Source organism: Haemaphysalis longicornis, unplaced genomic scaffold, assembly GCF_048455015.1.
Source record: "Haemaphysalis longicornis isolate Haplotype H1 unplaced genomic scaffold, Haemaphysalis longicornis Haplotype H1 scaffold_9, whole genome shotgun sequence".
Taxonomy (NCBI): domain Eukaryota; kingdom Metazoa; phylum Arthropoda; class Arachnida; order Ixodida; family Ixodidae; genus Haemaphysalis; species Haemaphysalis longicornis.
Window position 1 is genome coordinate 76,682,829 of NW_027526460.1, and position 20,862 is coordinate 76,703,690.

General features: G+C 47.1%; 1 protein-coding gene across 1 annotated transcript in view; it reads left to right on the top strand.

The window, feature by feature from the left end:
* The window catches only part of LOC144152739 (transmembrane protein 135-like), a 70,080-nt gene extending 49,684 nt beyond the window's left edge, over positions 1-20,396 (top strand). Inside the window, exons 5-11 of the mRNA XM_077684155.1 lie at positions 911-976; positions 10,015-10,356; positions 12,897-13,064; positions 13,626-13,766; positions 16,337-16,435; positions 16,987-17,054; positions 18,988-20,396. Coding sequence (XP_077540281.1) covers positions 911-976; positions 10,015-10,356; positions 12,897-13,064; positions 13,626-13,766; positions 16,337-16,435; positions 16,987-17,054; positions 18,988-19,129 — 1,026 coding nt within the window. The 3' untranslated portion in view covers positions 19,130-20,396. The remainder of the gene's footprint in view (positions 1-910; positions 977-10,014; positions 10,357-12,896; positions 13,065-13,625; positions 13,767-16,336; positions 16,436-16,986; positions 17,055-18,987) is intronic.
* The last annotated feature ends 466 nt before the right edge of the window (positions 20,397-20,862 follow it).

Here is a 20,862-nt window from a genome sequence, read left to right on the forward strand (position 1 = left end):
CTGCTAAAACTCTCTAGTGAACCCCTGAGGCTTTTCGCTCTTTACCGGTCACCTGTAATACCCCTGTCACACGGGCACATTCAATCGCGATTGAGTCGATCCGGATCGGGCGCTGCTTTCAATCGCGATCGAGCTCGATCCTGCTCGAACTCCATCCTGGTTTCTCAAGTGCGATCGAATGAAAGCGGCGATACTCTCGTCCCCGCTCAGTAATGGCACAGAAGGTGACAACTTCAACTAACGCCACAAATTGTGTCAAATAACTTGACCCAAATAAACGTGCGGTAACATTTACATAGTTACGTATACCTACGACCGCGCGAAGTTACCAGACGCCGGCCGCAAGTACATTGTTAGCGCCATCTGGCGTACACGAGTGACGCCGGTGCAACTTCTCGATCGCGATTGGAAGTGCCCGTGTGACAGGGGTATAAGATGTCGTTGTGGCAAAAGTGCCCGTATATAGTTTGTTGTGCCAGGCTTTGTTATATCCTCGCCCAATCATTACGACTAGGATTCTCTTCCTTGCAATAGTGACAGCACGACGGCAGCGCGGCACACTGCCGCGTTCGGATGAAGCAACAGCCTTTCGTGCCATCCTTTTACTTCCTCCGCGAACATTGTTAGAGCTCCTTTACCGAGCACAGGTGTTACTGCTCCGTTCCCCTACTCACCTGCCTCTTTCTTCCCCTCCCATATTACCCAGGCCGCATAGTCCCAGCCGCACGCGCGGCCGGGTTTCCAGCCGTGCCTTTAGCGTGTTGAACCGTAAGATTACAAGGGGGGCGGAGCACATCATTTGTCTCTTGACTGTTTCTCTCTCTCTCTTTTTTTTTTTTTTTCCTGCTTGACTTCGCGCGCCGTCGCAAGACCTGCGCGCCTCACGACACGGCTCTTGTCTTTCTTGCAGGCCTCGGAGACGATTTTCCGCATGAGAGTCTCCCGGAACGATATCCGACCCGTCAAGCATGGCGAGGTAAGGGAACTTCTCTCATCCGATGTCCTCTTTGTGTTGCTGCTGCTGCTGTTGCTGTTATTGTTGTTGACCCCGCAGTACGTGGCGTCCTCCTAGGAGTGAGAGAGAGATAGTGGGAGAGAATAAATAAGGTGTATTTTGTTGAAGCAGTGCCAACGTCTTCGTTCAATAGACGAAAAATGTAAAATAAAAAAAAAAAAAACGCGGAGTGAAATTTGAGCGTTGAAGGGGGAACGCCGAGGCAGTGATTTCCTGAATGAAGAGCATAAATCCCGAGGAAACCGTTGCGGATGGCTGGCCGGCACAAATGCACCCCATTTTTATGCGGCACCGCTACGAAGTATCACTCGCAGGGCGCGGATGAGTGCTCGCGGAAGAGCGCAACTGCTTCTGGCTTGCGTCACGCCGTTCCGCGCTCTCCGTTGTTTTATTTTTTTATTTTTGGCAGGGCTGCACACATGATGCGGAAGAATATCGTTCCACCAAGTTTGTAAACATCTAAAAAAAATTCGAACGAGGTTAGTATTCCAATCGGTAGCAGTTCCATTGATGCGCTGCGCTGTCCCACCAACGTCCATTGCAGGGCGGTATCACTTCGAAAGTTAAGTTGCGTGTTTGCTGGTGACGATCACCCAGAAAGGGGAAGATAGCTCTTTTTTAGAGCAGAGAATTGTGTGAATGATTTTGCGGAGCTTTTGCAACGCTATAAACGAATGCCTCGTATTCGTCACTTGCTCCGGAAATTTGTTCTTCAGGCGATGTCAGAAATTTTAAAAATATATCGCCAGCGTTGTGGTTAGATAACCACTTTCGATAGCTATACATTCGCATGCAATGAGAAATCTATGTTCTGGGGGAAGTGCGTGTTCTGTGTTTTCTGTTTCCTCGCTTGCCATTTATTTTACGCCGCTCCTTCCTGGGCTCGCAAAATACAACTTGCATTATACATATATTAACAACTGGCTTATCTCCCGCACTGTACCGTGCCGCCTTCCTTTTATCCTATTTCGCTGTAGAGGCAGCAGACAGTGGCTTAATGTTGAATTCCGATCGCAGATCCGGAGCGCTTTCGGAGCAACTATTTTGCTCCGAAAGCGCAGATCGGCAGGTCTTTGGTTGCTCCCGTCGCAGCCTTGGTAGCGCCGTCGCAGCCGAGGTCTCCCCGTGGAGCAAAAAAAAAAAATCTCTGGTTGATTTCTCTGTCATAGGAATCGGTAAAACACTAAAGTGAAATGTGCAGCGAAATCTGTAGCTGAGCATGATTTGCGGGTTGGCGTCTGCCTTGTGGGTGTGCTTGGCGAGCGATATCCTGCTCACGGGTCGCTTCGGCTAAGGGGCACTGGCGTCATTTTCGTGACGGATATGACGTCAGTGAAATCTTGGTGTATTCCGGCATAAAACACTTTCGTGTTAAAATGTAAACCCCGAAAACCAACAACCCTAAGTATGAACGTACTCGTTAGTACTAAAGGCTGCTTCCCCGCAAGAAGACCCTGTGTGCAGGGGTGCACCCTTTACAGGCCGCTTGCTTCCTTGTACTGGCGTCACTTTCGTGACGGATATGACGTAGGGAAGTAATTTCGTGAACCCGGGAATAAAACACTTTTCGTGTTAAAACGTTGCTCCCCCGAAATCGGCAGAGTCGACCGGAACTCGTGGGGGGCCTTGTCCTCTCTCCTGACGTCGTCGCCGTCTGCTTCCGTTCTACTCTCCTTTTCGAATCGCCATGGCACCCGCTTCGGCAGATACGCGCAACGACCGTGGTCACACACACAAAAAAATTACGCTGCACACCGAGTCGCGTTCATCTTTGCTACTTAACGAAAGCGAGTGCGACAGCTGCAACTCGGAATCAAGTGGCGAGGGGCCCAGCTGGAACGACTAGGTGGACATGGCCTTTGGCGCTTAATTGTTTTCGCCTGCCTGCGAAACGGCCGACGAAACTTTCGTCATGGGCGTTGTTGGACGCCGTCGAAGCTACTATCCGGTCATCGGCAAATAGCAGATGAAGGTACTTTAGCCGAGACCCGACAAGAAGAAAAATTTGCAGGGAACAAGGTTTTGCAACGTCCCGACGTAAAGGCTGCCGGGAAATTCCCGATCCCGTCATGCTCATTTGCTCCGTCGGGAGCGCATGCGTTTTAAATGCAGTTTCGCAGCAACGTTTCAAAGTACCTGCTCCGCTAGGGGGCAGCATGTTACGCGGCGCAGCTCGGCGACCGCTCCCGATCTGCCATCGGAACTCAACATAACGTTGAATGTCCTCTCTTACCTCGCCATGTATGTTCTCCCCGCGCTCACACACTTGTTAGTTTATACGTATCGCATTGCAATACGTGTATAGCAAACAAACAAAAATGAAACCATTTCCACCCAACGTGAGAGCTACCAAGTGTGGAGCAGTGATTCGCCATAGGGGCAGTGGCGCCCCCTCTTGAATATGCATGCAGCACTGTGAAGGCTACAGTGTTGTCGATACAGCGCCCACTCAGGGCACCTATTAATTCACCATGAAGGGGGTTTTGAGAGTCCCTTTCAGTCTCCCTCTCGGCAGGTGGAACCGCAAGGCCCCGGCGCCAATTCTCACTTTCCTTCGCGGTGAGTTAGGCGCCCTCAGTGGGCGATCTACTGACAACAATACAGCATCCACAGTGCTGCATGCAGCTTGTGGTATGAACTATAGTTTCAGTATCAGCCTGGCCTTGGTATACCGGAAGTAGTCAAGAGAGAACTCCGCAGCCTCTGAAAATGACTAAAGTAAATTGCGGGTACTGCCTCAATTCGTGATTTTTTTCCCCTTTTTTTATATTATCGTGTATGCGCATTGCGCATTGTTAGCGTGTTTGCGGCCTAGCAACGGCAGCCCCTGTGGCAACGGCGGAGCGAAGAGATCACCCCCCAACACTTTGCGTATGCGGAGCGTGTGCCTGTGGGGCCTGTAGCCCTGTACTGCCCAATGGGATTGACATCGGCTTCGTAACGCCAGGGAACCCCAAGAAACTGCGACGACAAGCGGAACCACGAAAGTGCTCCGCATTAAAAAAAAAAAAATTACAAGCATTTTTAGCGCATCGAACTTCCTCCGCCCCTTATTGAACGAAACACGCCGCGTTGGAACGCGTTAGATGAGCGCGTATTTCTCTTGCATAACAGCGCGCCGTTACCTGCAATGAGAGCTATATATAGTCCTTCACTTCGCGTTTTCTGCTTTTTGTATCTTGCGCAGTTTCCACTGTGTCGTCTGCGCGAGCGATTGTTTGGCGATCGGCGAAGAGTGCCGAGGTGAACACTCCGTATATATAACGCAAATGCACGGCCCAAATCACAAATATATTGTTCCGATTATCGTTTCCCGGTATAAGTCTGCAACATATCTGAAGTGTCGAACTGTCTTTTACGCGCACCCTCTTCACATTGGATGTGCATTTAAATAACACATACACGAAACAAACATCCCAGTGTTGGTATTCCCCTTATGTGGGAGTGTTTATGACGAAGCGAGAAAGAAACCGAAACTATACGAAATGTCCGTATGTACGAATTTTGCGTGAGATGCACGTAAAATAATTTGGGCTACGTAAGGTTGTTTTAACCTCACGTAGCCCAAATTATTTTGTGTGCAACTACTGCCCGACACCTCACAGGCCTGGCATTTCTTCGAAACGCTAAACCGACTTCGACTTTCTGGTCGAATCGCACCGAACTCGATTCTGGAGCCTTTAGAAACGCATCACCGTCATCATCAACACATGGACGGTGCGTCGACGTTGCTTGCTTGTCAGAAATTGTGCGACGGACGACGTTTCTTGGCGGTACTACGGCCACCAAACAACGCTCTGCCTTTTGCACAGCACGAAACGCTTTTCGCATTTCGGAGATACTTATTCGGCCCACTTAGCTGCCTCGTAGTTGTACGCGCGCTGCCCAAGGGCCGACCGCTGACCTGGACCAGTTTTCCTACGTCAGTGGCGCATTCCGCGGCGTTCGATGATCGCTATATAATTGTAGACGCGTAAGGCCCATCAAGACAACCCACGGTGAACGGCGGATGTGTCGGTATTCACGAAGGCAAATGGCCCGCCGAGCGTACCCGCCGCGGTGGCTCTGCAGTGGCTAAGGCGTTGCGCTGCTGAGCACGAGGTCGCGGGTTCGATTCCCGGCTGCGGCGGCCGCTTTTCTGATGGAGGCGAAAAGCAAAAACGCCCGTGTGTGCGAGATTTCGGCGCACGTTAAAGACCCCGTCAAAATTATTCCGGAGCCCTCCACTACGGCGCGCCTCATCGCCTGCGTTGCGTCGGCGAGTTAAACTTTGCAACCAATCAATCAATCAATCAATCAATCAATCAATCAATCAACCGGGCAAGCTAACTGTGCACTCGTTTGCTTTTTTGATCGCGTGCTACGCTGCTACAGAGTACCTCCGACGGTGACGAAATAAGAGCGACCTTACGGTAATTTGCATCATTCCGACAGTTCGATGACGTAATGTCAATAATTTCGAGAGCAGAGACTCTCTATCCGCCTTGCATGACGGATTGTGGGGGTGGTAAATATGTCTTGACCTCCGCATGGCATCGCTGTGAAGTTTTAGCCCCCCCCCCCCCCCCCCCCGAAGAACTGCGATCATAGTGATTATAGCCAGGCGAGCAAAGATGGCTCCACTAAAGTGCCAGTATTGACAAGCATGTTGCCATGAAGGCAGTTTAGATGCCACGTAACTACCTCCGAAAATTGAACGGTCCTCGTTGTCAGCTCTCCTTGTGTAGCGATGTGGTTTTGGTCTAAGTGCCTGAACCTCCTCACGCACGTTCATCTGTATTTACGAAAACACCCCCTTGCCCTTCCCCTTAAAAAAAATAAAAAAACAAACAAACTCCACTTCGTCAATGCAGGCAAGTTAGAGGAACTGGATGCCCAAAGGCTCGAAACTTCGAATACTTCGGGAATGCCGTTCACTCTCAGATCCCAGATTTATTCTGCTCCAAGTACATCGCTTTTTCGTTCATTCGGAAATAAAAAAAAAATTTAAGGAAGCTTGTACTCACGCGCAAGGCCTAAATGGCGAAGCTGTTGTATACTGAGCATTGCCGAACACATGGATTAATGTATAATTGTTTATTTGCATAGTTGCGGTGCTAACAATCGTCGCCACAGGCATCGAAGAAGTCGTCGTCGTCTTTGCGGCGGGAGGTGACTGCAAGGTCATCCTCAGCATTGTAGACTTCCACCAGCTCTTCGTCATCGACTTGAGGCAGCGGTGGCGGGATCTTCAAGTCGTGTCGGGAAGGAGTGGCACACTCGTAGCCATGGATCCAATTATCCACAATGACTTCTAGGGAATGCGACGGCCGCGGTGACCTCACCAGCAGGGTTTTTCAGCGTTAGCGTTAGCGCTGGAGATCTTTTTTTTTGTTGTTGTTTTTCTCGCTAAAGCCACTACGCGATCCTGGGACTCGGCAGTCGCCGCGATGCACGCGCTCACGAGCGTTCGAATTTTCTTCGTATTTATTCCTGCAGCGGCGAACTTATGGAATTGTATAACAAAACTTCCAGGGGAAAATTAGCTCTGCCACATGGAATGACGTGGAATTCTCCCTTGGCATTTTTGCACAACGTCGGAGCTATGCAACGAAGCCACGCGCGAAAATGATTGCAAGAACACAGGTAAAAAAAAAAATAAAACTTGGGCATTCTGGCGCTCGAAGAAATTCTGAAAAATGCATATGCAAATGACAAAAGTAAATACATCCAATTACCGGAATGGATATTCACAATTTGCTCAATTTCACTTTTCAACTCGTGGAGAGCACGTGGAGAAACGACATTTTGCCGAGTTTTTTACAGCTCATTGGTTCACGCAAATAAGGCTGCACATATTCGAAGTTGAAAGTGAAAATATTCCATGTGATTCGCAGTCACTTTTTATTATTCATAGTCGATTCGCGGTCAGAAATGCGGCATTCGCAGACCCCTAATTACTAACGAAATTTGGTGGTTTGTGGGAGAGGCGTTCTTTATGCAGGGTGCAGCAGGCGAGGTGGAGGGAGGCATTCAATTGGACGTTAAGCCTTTCGCATTCACAGCCAATAAGTGATTATATATATTATGGGTATGCGAACAGTGACATTTGGTTTTGCAGCGAATAATTATTTTGTATGAACAGTTGCAGATTTAAAAGAAAGATAAACGTTGCGCATAATTTGTTCAGAAAACCGGAGACTCGGGGACTATGACAGTACGCAGCTGGGCTTTCTTATATAGAGTGTGTTGGGCCGGGCAGCTTCAGCACAACCTTATCGCGATGCCAAAGAAGCAACAACAGGGCGGAGTTGGGGCTAAGTAGATAAGAGGCGCCGCCCAAAAGCGCCTTCCTCTAGCCGCTTAGCCGCACGTCACTGCAGCAGTGCGGGAAAGCCCTCCGGCGCTAGCGGATAACGCCAGCGCATGCTTGCGCCGGTCCGTCCAGGCGCGCTCAAAGGGCCATACATCCGCTACCAAGCTAGTTCTAACTCGTTGCATACAATATATTTTGCATGCGTTTTAGAGGGGAATTTTCTGTTTACAACAAGGTACAGTTTTAGGTATCTGAGTTCATTGAAACAATTGCTGTCCCTTTGCGTTTTCGAACTTCGAAATACTTCAAAAATTTATTCAAAATGATCAAATAGTGCCGTCGGTTAGAAGCAGAATCAAATATTGCGTTAATCACTTCGATATTCGAAATATCAAATGTTCGCGTGCCCCTGTCTAAGTCCAAAAGAACACTATACAGGCAAGTAAATTTTGGAGCATCGCCTGTTCTGATTAAAAATCATTCATTCCTTCATTCATTCATTTACTTGCACAGGCTCAAATTTTCACAATTTACACGTTTGCTTTTTGTACCGTTTGCGGCGTTTGTTCGGGCAAACAGGGTGCTTTCTTGGCTTAGCCAGCAAGTATACAGCTCGAAGTTCTTTCGTTTTTTACCAGATAACTTTTTAGGTGTGTGATGACGTTAGGGCATAGAATATAGAAGGGTAACCAACTGACACTTGCCGATGATATGCATGTAAATTAGCGCTTTAAGAGCGACTTTTAGAATACGGCACCCACGCTTTATGATCACGAGAGGGCCTTGAACCGTGTCCGCTTTACGAAAGCCACAACTCCATTGCGTGCCCATATAACGCACACACCGCGAATCCTATTTTAAAACTGTCTATTCTAGCTAAATAATCCACATAATTGTTTTTTGCTTATAGTGCTCCTTTAGGAACGGCTGCCAGTTTCTTGTGTGCGTGCACGCGCGCGATATCTGCCTTATCCCGATAACAATACCAATTTTATCGCGAACTTACAACTAATGTGGATCCTGAGAACGTTTAAAGCAGTAGCGATTCGCCAGCCACTTTCTGCCCATTTTTCTATGACGTCACAGAATCTTGTTTGTGCGATTGGCGGTCGCCGACCAAAGCCACTGTCAGGAAACATGACTCGCTGATTGCCGTATCACTTGAATATTAATGTGCATCTAACGCGCTAACTGTTTTTTGTGCTCCGGTATTGCGCACGCTGCCGACATCGTGTAGAACGAAATTGGAAAGCTTTGCAAGTTTTGCAATGTGCGCTTCCCCCCCCCCCCCCCCCGGTAAATAAAACAGTCTTTAGTGGCTGGAATGGAGGTGAGTGAGCTACCGAAGGCTAGTTTTTTTTTTTTTTAAATCGAACAATGAGGTTGTACGTTGTACGTTGACTTCGTAGCCCTTACCCAAGCAATTACCGGACGTCCGTCGGCCGTCCAGAGTACGTTCATTCCGGCTTTAGCGTACGTCCGCTGGACGTCAGTTTTAGAGCCGATGGACATACCATGTACGTCCGTGGGACGGACGTTATGGTAGCGGTTCTCAATTCTTATATACCCTTCCCCAAAAAGCTAATCGTTGGAGTCGGTGAAGTGCTTCAGAAAAGTTAAAAAATAGGCTTAATTTTTAGTAAGGCACAGATGAAACTTGCAATATACAAGTTAATGATGATGTAAAAAACCAGTGTACCTTTTGCTTTTTTGGTTTTGTATGTAGTTTACGCCATCATTTGATGCTTCGTGGTAACTTTATGCCCATGGACGGACGTCCACCGAACATACGAAAATGTATATCATTTGTACATCCGCTGCTGGACGTATACACACTGGCCGCAAGTGTACTTCCAAACATAGTCGTGCAGTGGACGTCCAAACTTGGCATTGCATGTTAGGCTGTTTTCCATGGACGTTCGTGGTTCCTTTGATATCAGTGCCTGATTCTCCCCGCTTTCCCAAGTAACCACGGACGTCCGTGGGACGTCCGAAATACAGCCGGACATCCAAGGCCCAGTTTGGACGGCCACTGTACGTCCATTTTTGGACGTACATTTTCGGACGTACAGTGGACATCCAGAAACGGATGTACAAGTCCGAATGACATCCGCCAACGGACGTAAAAAGTTACTATGAACCGTCAAATAATGGCCTAAATCGAATATAAAAGCAAAAACAAAAAAGCCACTGTGCTTTTCAATTAAAAAGATTTTGTACATCAACACCCTGGCTTGTAGGTTTCAAGTTTCATCTGAATATTTTTCATAATAAGCCTAATTTTTTAATTGTTTTGAAGCACTTCACCAACTCCAACGACGATCTCTTTGGGGAAGGGTATATAAGAATTGAGAACCGCCAACGAAACGTGAAGCAAGTTCACTGTGTTCATGTATGCCGTCTGCCCGGTAGTGTGCTAGCCTTGCGCGTTGTACTGTACTGCTCGTTGTAAGAACATTAGCTTGTCGTTATGTGATTCTGTAAATTTTTACTCAACATCCAAAATACAGCCGATTTCGGACGTCCGACTGGACGTACGGAAGTGTTAAAACCGGACGTCCAACGGACGTACATGGTACGTCCATCGGCCCTGAAACGGACGTCATACGGACGTCCGCTACAGCCGGAATGGACGTACGGCGGACGGCCGACAGACGTCCGGTGGTTGCTTGGGTTGTTTCCCGCATGGCGTGCCGTGCCGCAGGTGATGCTGTTCAGCGTGGCGTCTGCGCTGTTCCTGTACGTGATCCGTCGCAGCGGCTTCTCCAGCGACCCCGTGAGCCGGGCCTTCCAGTTCATCGTGGGCCGTGAAGAGCTGCTCGCCCCCTCATCCGGCTCCTGCTCCCCGCAGACGCCCAGCCCCCCGTCGAGCGGCTCTCCCACGCCGCCCGACCGGGAGAACGCCGCGCCCCACCTGCTGGACTACGCGTCGCGCCTCCTGGACGACCAGGGGTCCTGGGCCCAAAAGAGGCTGGCCGCGCTCGGCCTCAACGCCCGCCACTGGTCGTGCGGACACAAGCGCGGATGCGTGGCGCACGTCTGCAAGGTTAGCAGGAGGGCCCACTGTCCAGGATGGGGACAACTCGGCAGAAGGGGGGAAAATTTGGCACGAGTGACTACTTGTGACGTGTGTGGACGTCCTACGGATATTCGTAGGACGTCCGCTTTAAAGCCGAACAGCTGAGTTCCGCGCTTGTCATCTAGCCGACGTACTTCGGATATATTTTTTGTGGGGGGAAGCGGGGGGATGCGAAGTCCGTTCACTTTGAATGCCCACAGGGTTGTATTTGATTAGAGCGGATTTTTGGGTGAGTTGGTACTCCATTTCGCACGTGTGAAGCTCGAAATTTTGGACAAAAAAAAAACTGGGAAAGTGTGCCAGGAATAGTAATTGTCCACATCAAAAAATTTGCGCTATTGTATTTGCCCAATTCTGATGAAGTTGTAATCGAGATATGTCCTCATACCGAGAATTTTGGTACCGTTTGTTCCGCGGTCTGAATTATTTTGAACCCGCCATTATGGCATCTGCAGCTGATTCTGTTCGCAGATATTGTTTCAAATTTTATACTTATTGCCACTGCTGTAAAGATTACCGGGGGGTACATTCTAGACATAGGCTTTCACTTTTAAAGATGCCTAAATAATTATGTTAAAGTGTGTGCATTGACTTCGGCCGGAGGCTGTGAACTGACCTTCGCACCAAGAGGAAAATATAATTGTTTAGGCCCTCATTGTAAGAAAACAACTTCCTGGAAAGAAAACTGCCGCAAGTGTCCCTTTTTTTTAAGCGTGTAGCTTATTTCGTTATGAGAATCCTCTGGACCAGTGGGTTTTTAATTGTACTCAGTGGACTCCTATAGGTCTAGGACACTTATGGGATTTGCGAGTCCCTCTACATGTTACACCCCTTTTACTCCTTTTTGTTACACCGATGCGAAAGAAAAAACAAACAAAAAAGTGACTTTGCCGCACAACACATACATTTAACTTCCCCACGTAGCACGTGCTTTAAAGTCTGCTTTTTGCACAATGCTGAAACTGTGCCAGAAAGCCAGACACACAAATGACGGGCATGCGGGCACATGTGCATGGGTGTATGGGCGACTTCAGCATTCGAGAGTAGATTGTTAGAAATTGTGTCACGAATCGACATATTCTATCGCGGGGTTCACCGTTAATTTTGAAAGCCAGCGGAGACCCCGGCATGGCTCATTCTGGAGAACCACGTCATAATAACATCCACGCGCAACTTTTCAGTTTTGCCCCACGCAATTGAGGTGACCTGTGACGCATTGGAGGAGCTGTCATTTGTCATAGTGGACTCGCAATAAATGCAACTTGCATAATCAGTGCTTTACAGAAACGACCTTCAAGTTATTTGTTTCAGGATGATATTTCTCACCAAATTTTACTGTTGTGTCCTGCTCTGTTCATGCACTTTGTTTGCATTTCTCTTTTTGCTTTTTAAAGCGAAGCTTTAATGTCCTCGCTGATGCCGTTGTACGGAAATACACCCTGCAGGAAAGCCAGCTTTTTCTGACGATGATGATGAATGATTGTGGATAAAGTGAACGAAAAGAACTCTTGCTGTGGTTGGAATCAAACCTCGGTCCCTCACATTACAAAGCCGGTGTCTATCCGATTGCTCCATTTTGACATGATCGATGCGAACGCCAAGCAGCTGGCACCGATTCGCTCCATACAACGTTAAGCCCGCGGAGTGCACACCTGGGAGTAGCTGTGGGTGTTCTAGAAAAGTGGTGCAAACCTACAGTGCAGCACATACCGTAATTACCCGATTCTAACGCGCCCCCGATTCTAACGCGCAACCTATTTTCCTGGCAAAAAAATCATAAAAACTTGCACTTCCGATTGTAACGCGCACGGAACTTTGTGAGCAAGAAAAACGAATGCGAGATAAACGGGCGATTTATTTCTTGAAGTAATCTCACCCATCTCCCTCCTTGTCGCTCCCCGCTGACCACAACATCTCGTCCTTGGTGCCGTCAAGCGCGTTCGCGATGCCACACTTCATAACGAACGTTCAACCATGATCGATGGGATCGTGGCCCACGCCTCGCACGCCCATCCTGCGAACTTCTCCAGAGGCGCACGCTTCAGCCGACCACTCGTTTTGAACGCGCGAGAGCCGCTGCTGCCATTGCTGTTATCAAGTGCGCAAGTGGAACGATTTGACGATTTGTGTGAACGCCGATAGAAAAGCCTGGGCGCCTATGCTTCCTGCGTCCGAAAAATCGTTGCTAAAAGTTTTGGCGCCATCTTGAGATGGCGATGGGCGAGACGAAATTTCCGTTGTTTTGGCAGTTTCGGTTTCGTATCCGATTCTAACGCGCATGCGATTTTTCGACCTATTTTTCCGGAAAAAAGGTGCGCGTTAGAATCGGGTAATTACGGTAACCGCAATGTGGGGTTGGCCAACCAAAGAATCCATTGCAAGAAAGTTTCGCGTTCAACTACCGTTGTCTTTAGACGGAGGGTGCATTTTTATTTTTGGCTAGTGTAGACACAAGTTCTTAAATTCTCTGTCTGAGAAAGCATTTAATGGCATCTGTTTGCACGCAGGGTTTTCTGCGGCCGTTCCTGCTGGGTTGCGGTGTGCGTGTGCTCTTTCGCCTGGTGGCCGCCCGGAAGCGCCTGGCACAGGACCCGAGTCGCATCTACGCAGCGCTGTTCCGCCGGCAAAACCTCTGGCTGGGCGCCTTCCTCGGATCCTTTGCCGGCATTTACAGGGTAGGGACTGCGAATTTATACGCAGCTTGAGCAAAACTGTGGACACACACAGCTGGAATGCCTGGAGCTTTTTAGCCACTGCTGTTCTCACAGCGGGCATAACCAGCACGCCATTGCCGAAATGCCATATACTAGTATTCTAAACTGTTAATATTCTTATGATAATTGCTACACACTCGCACGGTGAGGCGGGGTTCGTACTAGGCGGACCAGTGATATCGCCTGCCTTTGATATTGTAGGTAGCTGTTTTGGTAATTTACACGTCCGGATTTCCATTCTAAGGGGCCTAGATACACACCACATTGAGTGGTATTTGTTAAAGGAATCCCAGGCATTATCTGAATTATTTCACATGCACTGCAGTGACGATTGAATGGAAAAAAGGAAAGAAAGAACGCCAACCCCCGCCCTATTGTTGGAGCATCTCTAGTTGCTATGTTCACTGAAACTTAAACTGTATCCACTTATTAGCCACGAGAACTTTCTAGGAAAAGGTAAAGCTGCATTTGTACCTTGCAGTGCCCTGCCAAATAAACTTGACATCGACACCATTTGTGCAGTTGGTGAGCTGCCTGCTCCGGTGGAGCAGTGATGGGCGCAGCGACTGGCATGCCCTGCCTGCGGGACTGCTGGCCGGACTCTCCATGTTCTGGTACCCCAGCCCCAGCATGGCTCTCTACCTAGTCTGGAAACTCATCGAGGTATGCCCACTCTTGCTCAATTCCTAAAGGAACTGTAAAACAGCATTGACATGTATCTACCTATGTTTTTAGTGCACTTAGGAGTGAATAATTTGAATGCCAATGTTGCGCTTTTTTCGTGTTGCCTCGTGCTGCTTACCTCAGTTTTCAGCGAGATCACTGGCGCTCATTTCGTTGAGCAAAACAAAACAAACAGCAGCTTGGGGTTTTTATTGGTGAGTAGTACAGACTGCAGTGCACAATGAAGCACTGAACAGGAGTGAGACAGCTGAATCAAGTTTAGGAGCAGTTTTTGGAGCAGCGAAATCTCTATTTTGGAGCAGAAGAACCTTGGTTTGGAGCACTTAACGACATTTATTATGTCTTAGGTGCGCAAAAAATCAAATTTTTGGCAACTCGGGGGGAAAGAGCACTTTTTAATAGGCTTTGAACGTATATAACACTGAAATAGCCTTTTAATAAAGTTCTTCTACCAGAGTATCATGAGGTACTAAATGCACTACCTTTTTCCAAACCATTTTTTAAATTCTTAGGCCCTATGTATAGATAGCATGGAGTTCCATTGAAAATATCGATGAAAAACTAAGCCATCGTAAGGCATTATTATCATGGGAATGCCGAAATTATTATTTTTGTAATCCCAGACTCGGCTTTAAGCACAAGTGTAGAGCCGCGGCAAAAGTTGCGCAAAGCGAGGTGACGGTCGTCGCACCCCACCAGCTTTCCCATTTCAAGCACTAAGGTGCACGTTCACTACGATCGATCGTAATTTGAGTAACATTGATATGTTTAGTCATCTCCCTTTTGGCATTAAATTTCACTTCAGATAGATGAACCATTATTACTAGCGTGCAATAATAGCTCGTTCCGCTATCGGACACTGCTTGAACATTTTGCGGCGATGTAGCCTGCGCCGCCCCTTTTGAAATGTCGACCGTCCCATTCCCGCCGCTCGCAAGCTCGCTGTCAAAGGCAGCAATAACTCCGCGTTTTATAACAACGCAATGAGTCTGAAATTTCACTTCAAGCGCGCACCGCGCCTCACATGAAACGCGGCGAATTCGCGGGCACCGCGTTGTTTCTTATGAACTCCACCTTTCGAGTGGTGCAACTTCCCGTAAAAGATCGAAAAACTAAATATAAACCTAGCCACCCCCATAACCAAAAGCACCGTAGAAATCTGTGAAGAGCGGTCAGCCTGAACTAGCGTGAATTAGCCTGAACTACGAGCAACTGCTTCGCCCGCTGGCCATGTTTTACAATCTTCACTGTACCAAGATGGCAGCGCCCCGTATACGTACGTCATGTCGTTCCGGAGATACGGTGCTCAGAAAATTGCCGTTTTGTCATTATCTTGAACAAGTTTTGTCGCCTCAGTAAACATTAGTATTTTTATACAGGACTTTGCAATGATTTTCGATGGGAAAGCTTTAAAAACGTACAGAATATAACATGTGCAACCCGACATTGTGACTTCCGAAAAAAACTATTTCGGGGACCATTTTATGCGCATCACCTTGGGGGTAATGAAAAATTAAGCATTTTTCCCCACTGAAACTGATGGAAGTGCTAAAATCGTTGGCTCTCAGACGTTTTTGAAGCAGTTTGGCGCAATTTTACCTATTTTCAAGCTTTTAGAGCAGCCTGGCGCAGGAAAACAAATTTGTATCAAATCTGCGCAATATGCGCAACTGTCTCACCCCTGACTGAATGACGCGCAGTACGGCTAGAACTGTGCCATGGGATGCGCGTAGTACTGCGCTGTGAAATGCGCCACGAATTGTGCCACAATCTGCTCCAAGTAAATGCTGTATTCCCAGCCTGAACTGTGCCACACAGTGGTTCAATTTGTGGAGCCGATTGTGGCACAGCTTTTAGCTCGTAATGTGTGCTGGCTGTCATGTACTATCGCGCTATGACCTGCAACGATTATTAGTATACTTACACCATTAAACTTCGTCTGGCACCTGGAGGTAAAAATCGAATACGCATTGGGAGCACAATTAGGAGCCTTATGCTAACACTTATGCCAATAGTCATTGTGTTTATGATATGTTTGCCTGAGCACTAAATTGAGCATTGCAGGTCATAGTGAGCGCGATAGTACATGTGTACACCCATCACCTGGTTCGCATCTCTTGTCCCCACCAATTTCACCGAGACGTGGATTAGCCCTGAATGTGACTGTCCCAAGTAGATCAGATGTTTTAACACGTCTCAGCAGTTTTTGAGTTCACTCCTGCAAAGCATCGTCCTTGAGGAGTCTTCCACACATTGGTGTCATATTATTTCAACGCAATCTCCAAATCATCTCGAATTGAGTGACTCACCGTTACGAGTGCCAAGTTAGCTTCTTGACATCCCCTTGGGCTTTTGAAGTTAAGCTGCAGTTGAAGCCAAAGTCCCAAACCCACTTCCACATATAATGTCCTCTTATCGTATAGATTTCGCTCAATCTTGGGCCTGAAAAATAATGGCTCAGTGTGATTTTACAAACTCGTACAAAAATTAACTGAGCCTTAATTACCGGCGCTCATTTTCTCTTCCATTGGTTACATGTTCTCCTGCAGAACGTCTACATGGCTGGCATGGACAAAGGCGTCCTTCCCTGCGTCCCCAACTCGCCAGTTCTTCTCTACTCTATTTCTTGTGCCGTGCTGTTTTATGCGGTGAGTGTGTGCATGTTTCCAACATTTTCAAATGCTGCATGGGGCAGTACAGTATGCAGTAAGGCTTCTTATGAGACACTAAAGTAAAAGTAAGATCAGTACATTCACTCATTAAGTGTTGTTTTCCTGGTTTTTTTTTTCTTCTTTTTGGCATTTAGTGTAGGGGTAGTTGTCATTCGTGAACTTAGTGCAATTGAAATCATGATACTGGTATGGCTATAATTTGTGCTGTAATATATGTTACGTGCTAAAAATTATACCGCATCTGCTGGCTGAACTCAAAATGCTATAATCGTGCTAGGTTTCAAGTCTTTTTGATTAGTACCTAGTTGGTTGCAGTATAACAGTAAAATTGTTTGGAAATGCCCGTTCTCGTGTATTTGGTCCAAGAAAATGGCTCTAACTCGAGTTCTAGCATTTTAAAAACAAGCTTTACCTAGTTCTACCACGAAGGCAACTCTATAACCTTTTCTGGTTTAGTATATTGTACCCAAAATCGTTTGATATTGTACGTGGTAGCGAATATCTGCAACCTTCTTTTTCCTTCTCAGGCGGTGTTTGAACCTCACAACTTGAGGCCAACCTACTGGGATTTCCTCAACAGGCTGTCTTCTGACAGGTATGCCTCAACCAGAACCCAAAGTGAACGGCCAATGTACACAGTCATGCCCACTTGCAACAAACTTGATCGTCACACAAAATTCGTTCAATATGTTCACAAATCATAACTTTATTTTCGTTTCGTGCACGCACTCGGAAATGTGTGCACATGGTGCAGCAAGAAATAAGCAGTGCTGACATGGCATTAGCTGCAGCCACGAAGCAATGCGGGCAGCTCCAGCTTCAGCCCATTACCACTCATAACAGCGAAACCCCCAGCACTAAGTTACTTAATAAGAAAATGGATGTTGGTGAAAAGTATGCTGGGAATCTGTGTCCGTGCTGCTAGTTAAAGCGGCCATCAAGTGTCAGCTATGATGGCGAGCTGACATTTCCCTACACAGGAAGGGCTGATGCTTCAGAACCACTGCCAATGGCACACCCCTTCCTGTTGGCACAAGCAGTAGCCGACAGTGTAACTTTATTTTGGCTGTGGTGCGTCGTGTGGCTGCATAACATCAGTTTAAGAAAGAAAAAAATCGTGCCAGGGATGGGAATCAAACCCAGGAATGTGAGACCAGGCAGATTACTTAACCGTTACTCTACGGCAACGCCACATGGAACACGGCATTTAAGGTACTTTAAAATAGGATCGAAAGGGTGCCAAGAGTAGAACTAGTGGATGTTAATGTGGGTGTGTGCCAGCTTAACTATTCATTTTACTGTTGGTTGCGGTGCATCATTTAGCTTTATAGCAAAGGCGGCTTTCCTGTATAGTAGCCAGCGAGCCAGGGCATTCTGTGTGGCACGTTGGCGCGCCCACCGCCAGCACTCTGGCCGCTTCCGCTTAGTTTTCTGGAACAAAACATGGCAGCGCCTACAATACCAGCATGTTCGTTTGGCATCGCGTCATCTGAAAGTGTTGAACTGGACATTAATGCCTCCGCATTCACGACTCGAAGAAACTGCTCGGGTGTCCTCAAAGCTGTCTTTTCTGTTCTGTTCATTTCTTCCTTCCTTGTTTTCTGTCATCTACTTTAGCCACATGCACCTTGTGCGGTAGCCCAGTATCTAAGGTGTTGAGCTGCTCAGTCCAAGGACATACGTTCAATGCCAACTACAGCAGGCGTTTCCCGGTGAGGGCAAAAGTGGAAAATGCCTGTGCACAATAAAGATCTCCAGGTGATCTAAATTATTCCGTAGCTCTCCACTACTGTGCACCCATACACAGTAGCTGTATTTGCGTCGTGCGGTAGCTGTTGATTTTGTCGGTTGAGTGTTAGGCAATCTCACTTCAAAAGTTATCTTTTGACACTATCCATTTTATTGCTCGTAATAGAAACTTTATTTGTGTAAGAAAAGCTGCCACTTTCACTTCAAGTCCAGCGCCCATTTCCCTCTGAGGACTGGTCTGGCCATCCCTTCTAGATACCTAGACAGCTGGCTATATTGTTACGTAGCCAAAAGCAACGCAGCTGGCTTGAAGGAAAAACAGGTTTATCGGAGCGAACTTGTGCTCTCCTAACAACTCAAAAAAATACACAGGCGAGTGTCAGCGAATCGGCTGCCCTGGGAGCATTAATCTTTTGGCACGATTGTTTCTCGAAACGTTGAATTACAAAAGAACACTGGAGATCAAAGAAGATTATTCTAGGCTAGTGACGTCAGGGCAAAGCACTCTCCCTATCAAAATAAGATTTGAAAGGAAGAAAAGGCTACATGCACTTTGCTTGAAACACCACAGCTGGGCACCGCCGGAAGTATACAAACAAAACGGATGGTTCGCGGCAATATGATGCGGATTGAAGCCCATTTCTGGCCTCCGATTTTAGTAATTGTTTTTTTCTTTCGTCCGTGCTTCATCTCAGCCAGTTTTTATACACCTTTCATTCTAGACCAACCGCGATAAGATGTGGTAAAACATAAAAAACACTTTGATATTCCCATTTCAGGTTTACGCTCCTGAACCGTCATGTGTACGACCTGTTCGGCGTGCATTCGTCCAAGATGTTCGACGACTTTTGGCCGAAGGTGGACCTCAAGTACACGACGCGTGAATTCCAGGAATCAGTCCTAGTGTGGGTGCCATTCTGAGCTCATCTGGTTCACTGTGGCAAAGGAAAGAAATGTGATACAGGTGGCGGCAGCACACTTTTTTCTGATTTTTTTGTGACAGCACGGCGAGCCACTGAAGATTGTACGCCAGCGCCTTGTATGTTTTAGCAGTACAAAACGATACCGCCAGCTGTAAAACTAGCAAATGTTTGTTACCTAATTGAGCATGTTTTGTGTTCATTTGTTATTCGCTTATGGCAACTCGCTTGTGGAGACTGCTGGCTTGTAATGGCAATTTTGGGCTATACTGCATGCAACAAATTCCATGCTGCACAGATGAGTGAACAGAACAAATCAAAACAGTGAATGAGAAGATCGAACACGTTGTGTTGGCTAATAAGTGGACGGCTCTATACACAATATCCATCCACGGCAAGCATTGCATAGATGACGTAAGCAGCCGATAGACCTCTGCACTTTTGCACAGAGACCACTTTGACGGCTCTTCGCGAAGCTGATGAAATTGTATGTATATCCTGCACAATACAGCAATGCTATGCAAGGCAGTACATGGGAGCGTGGCAATTTTTTGTGTTGCAGGACAACTAACCATGCTCTCATCGTTCAGGAGTGTCGTGGAAAAGAATGAGTAGTGGTGCTGCTACTACCCCAAGCCTTAATGATTACTTTATATGTACAATTTTTATGAGAAGGTCGAAAGGTGGTATCCAAAATGCTTGTCGTTCGCTGTCATACATACAAAAAAAATTTGTTGAGTGTAATAAATCATCATTGCAAGTATTCCCAACGCACCCCACACTGGTGACACTTGTCAAGGGGGCAGCTAACAACCCCTTTTATGCCAAGATGAACTGCTATTTGTAAGGCCAAACAGAAAATCCAACAAAAAAGTCTGAAAACGCTCACACTTAAAAATTGCATTTTATACTGCTGTACCATCCATGTCGCGAGATCGACTAGATGTGTGCCAATATCCAGAGAACGGCTTCAATGTCGCGTTGTGGCTCCTGTATATACTTTACAATGCCCGACGTATTGATCAGTGGGTTGAATCGTGTATCTTGTATACCACCTAACCAAGTGTCAAAAATAGCTGTGATTTGACATCTCTGAGATTGTAGCCATACAGTCCTTACAGGATGTCTTTGCCGCGAGGCTTAAGAAAATGTCAGCACATCTTTGGGAACTGTGGCGACGTCAAGAGTTGTCATAACGTTTTGCCTGCTTCTCGTAAACCTTTTTGTACATACGTATGAGGCAATAAAGTTGTACATAAACTTCCCAATTATCTTTCTTGGCGTTGTTTTATTGTGCTAATTAAAAGATCCAATGGGCATGCAGCTGACGCTGTAGCGATAACTGGTTCCACATGGGATGGCGACCTTACTTCCTAACTCACATACACATTTTGTCGTGTCTGGCATAATTTTTATAGTTTACTGCTGGAATGACAAACTGATGGAGTAAGGCTATGTTCAGACTACCGCCGTAACAGCCCTATCGTGTGCTTTGGACATAAAAAAAGACCTTGTTTCAGGCAGTTCCGTTGGTTGATACGGGAAACAACGTTATTCTTTAAAGTTATTACGACAGTTGCGACAATAGTCTGAACCCGGCCTATAATATGGGTACAAGACCAAAGCTTTGGGCTTCTCGACATTGCCAAGGCGGAGAACCGTTTGTCCAGTTGAAAGCAGTAAGTACTGTCACTTGTATTCTCAGCTCAGGGCTGATTTAAATTAGTAGCGCCA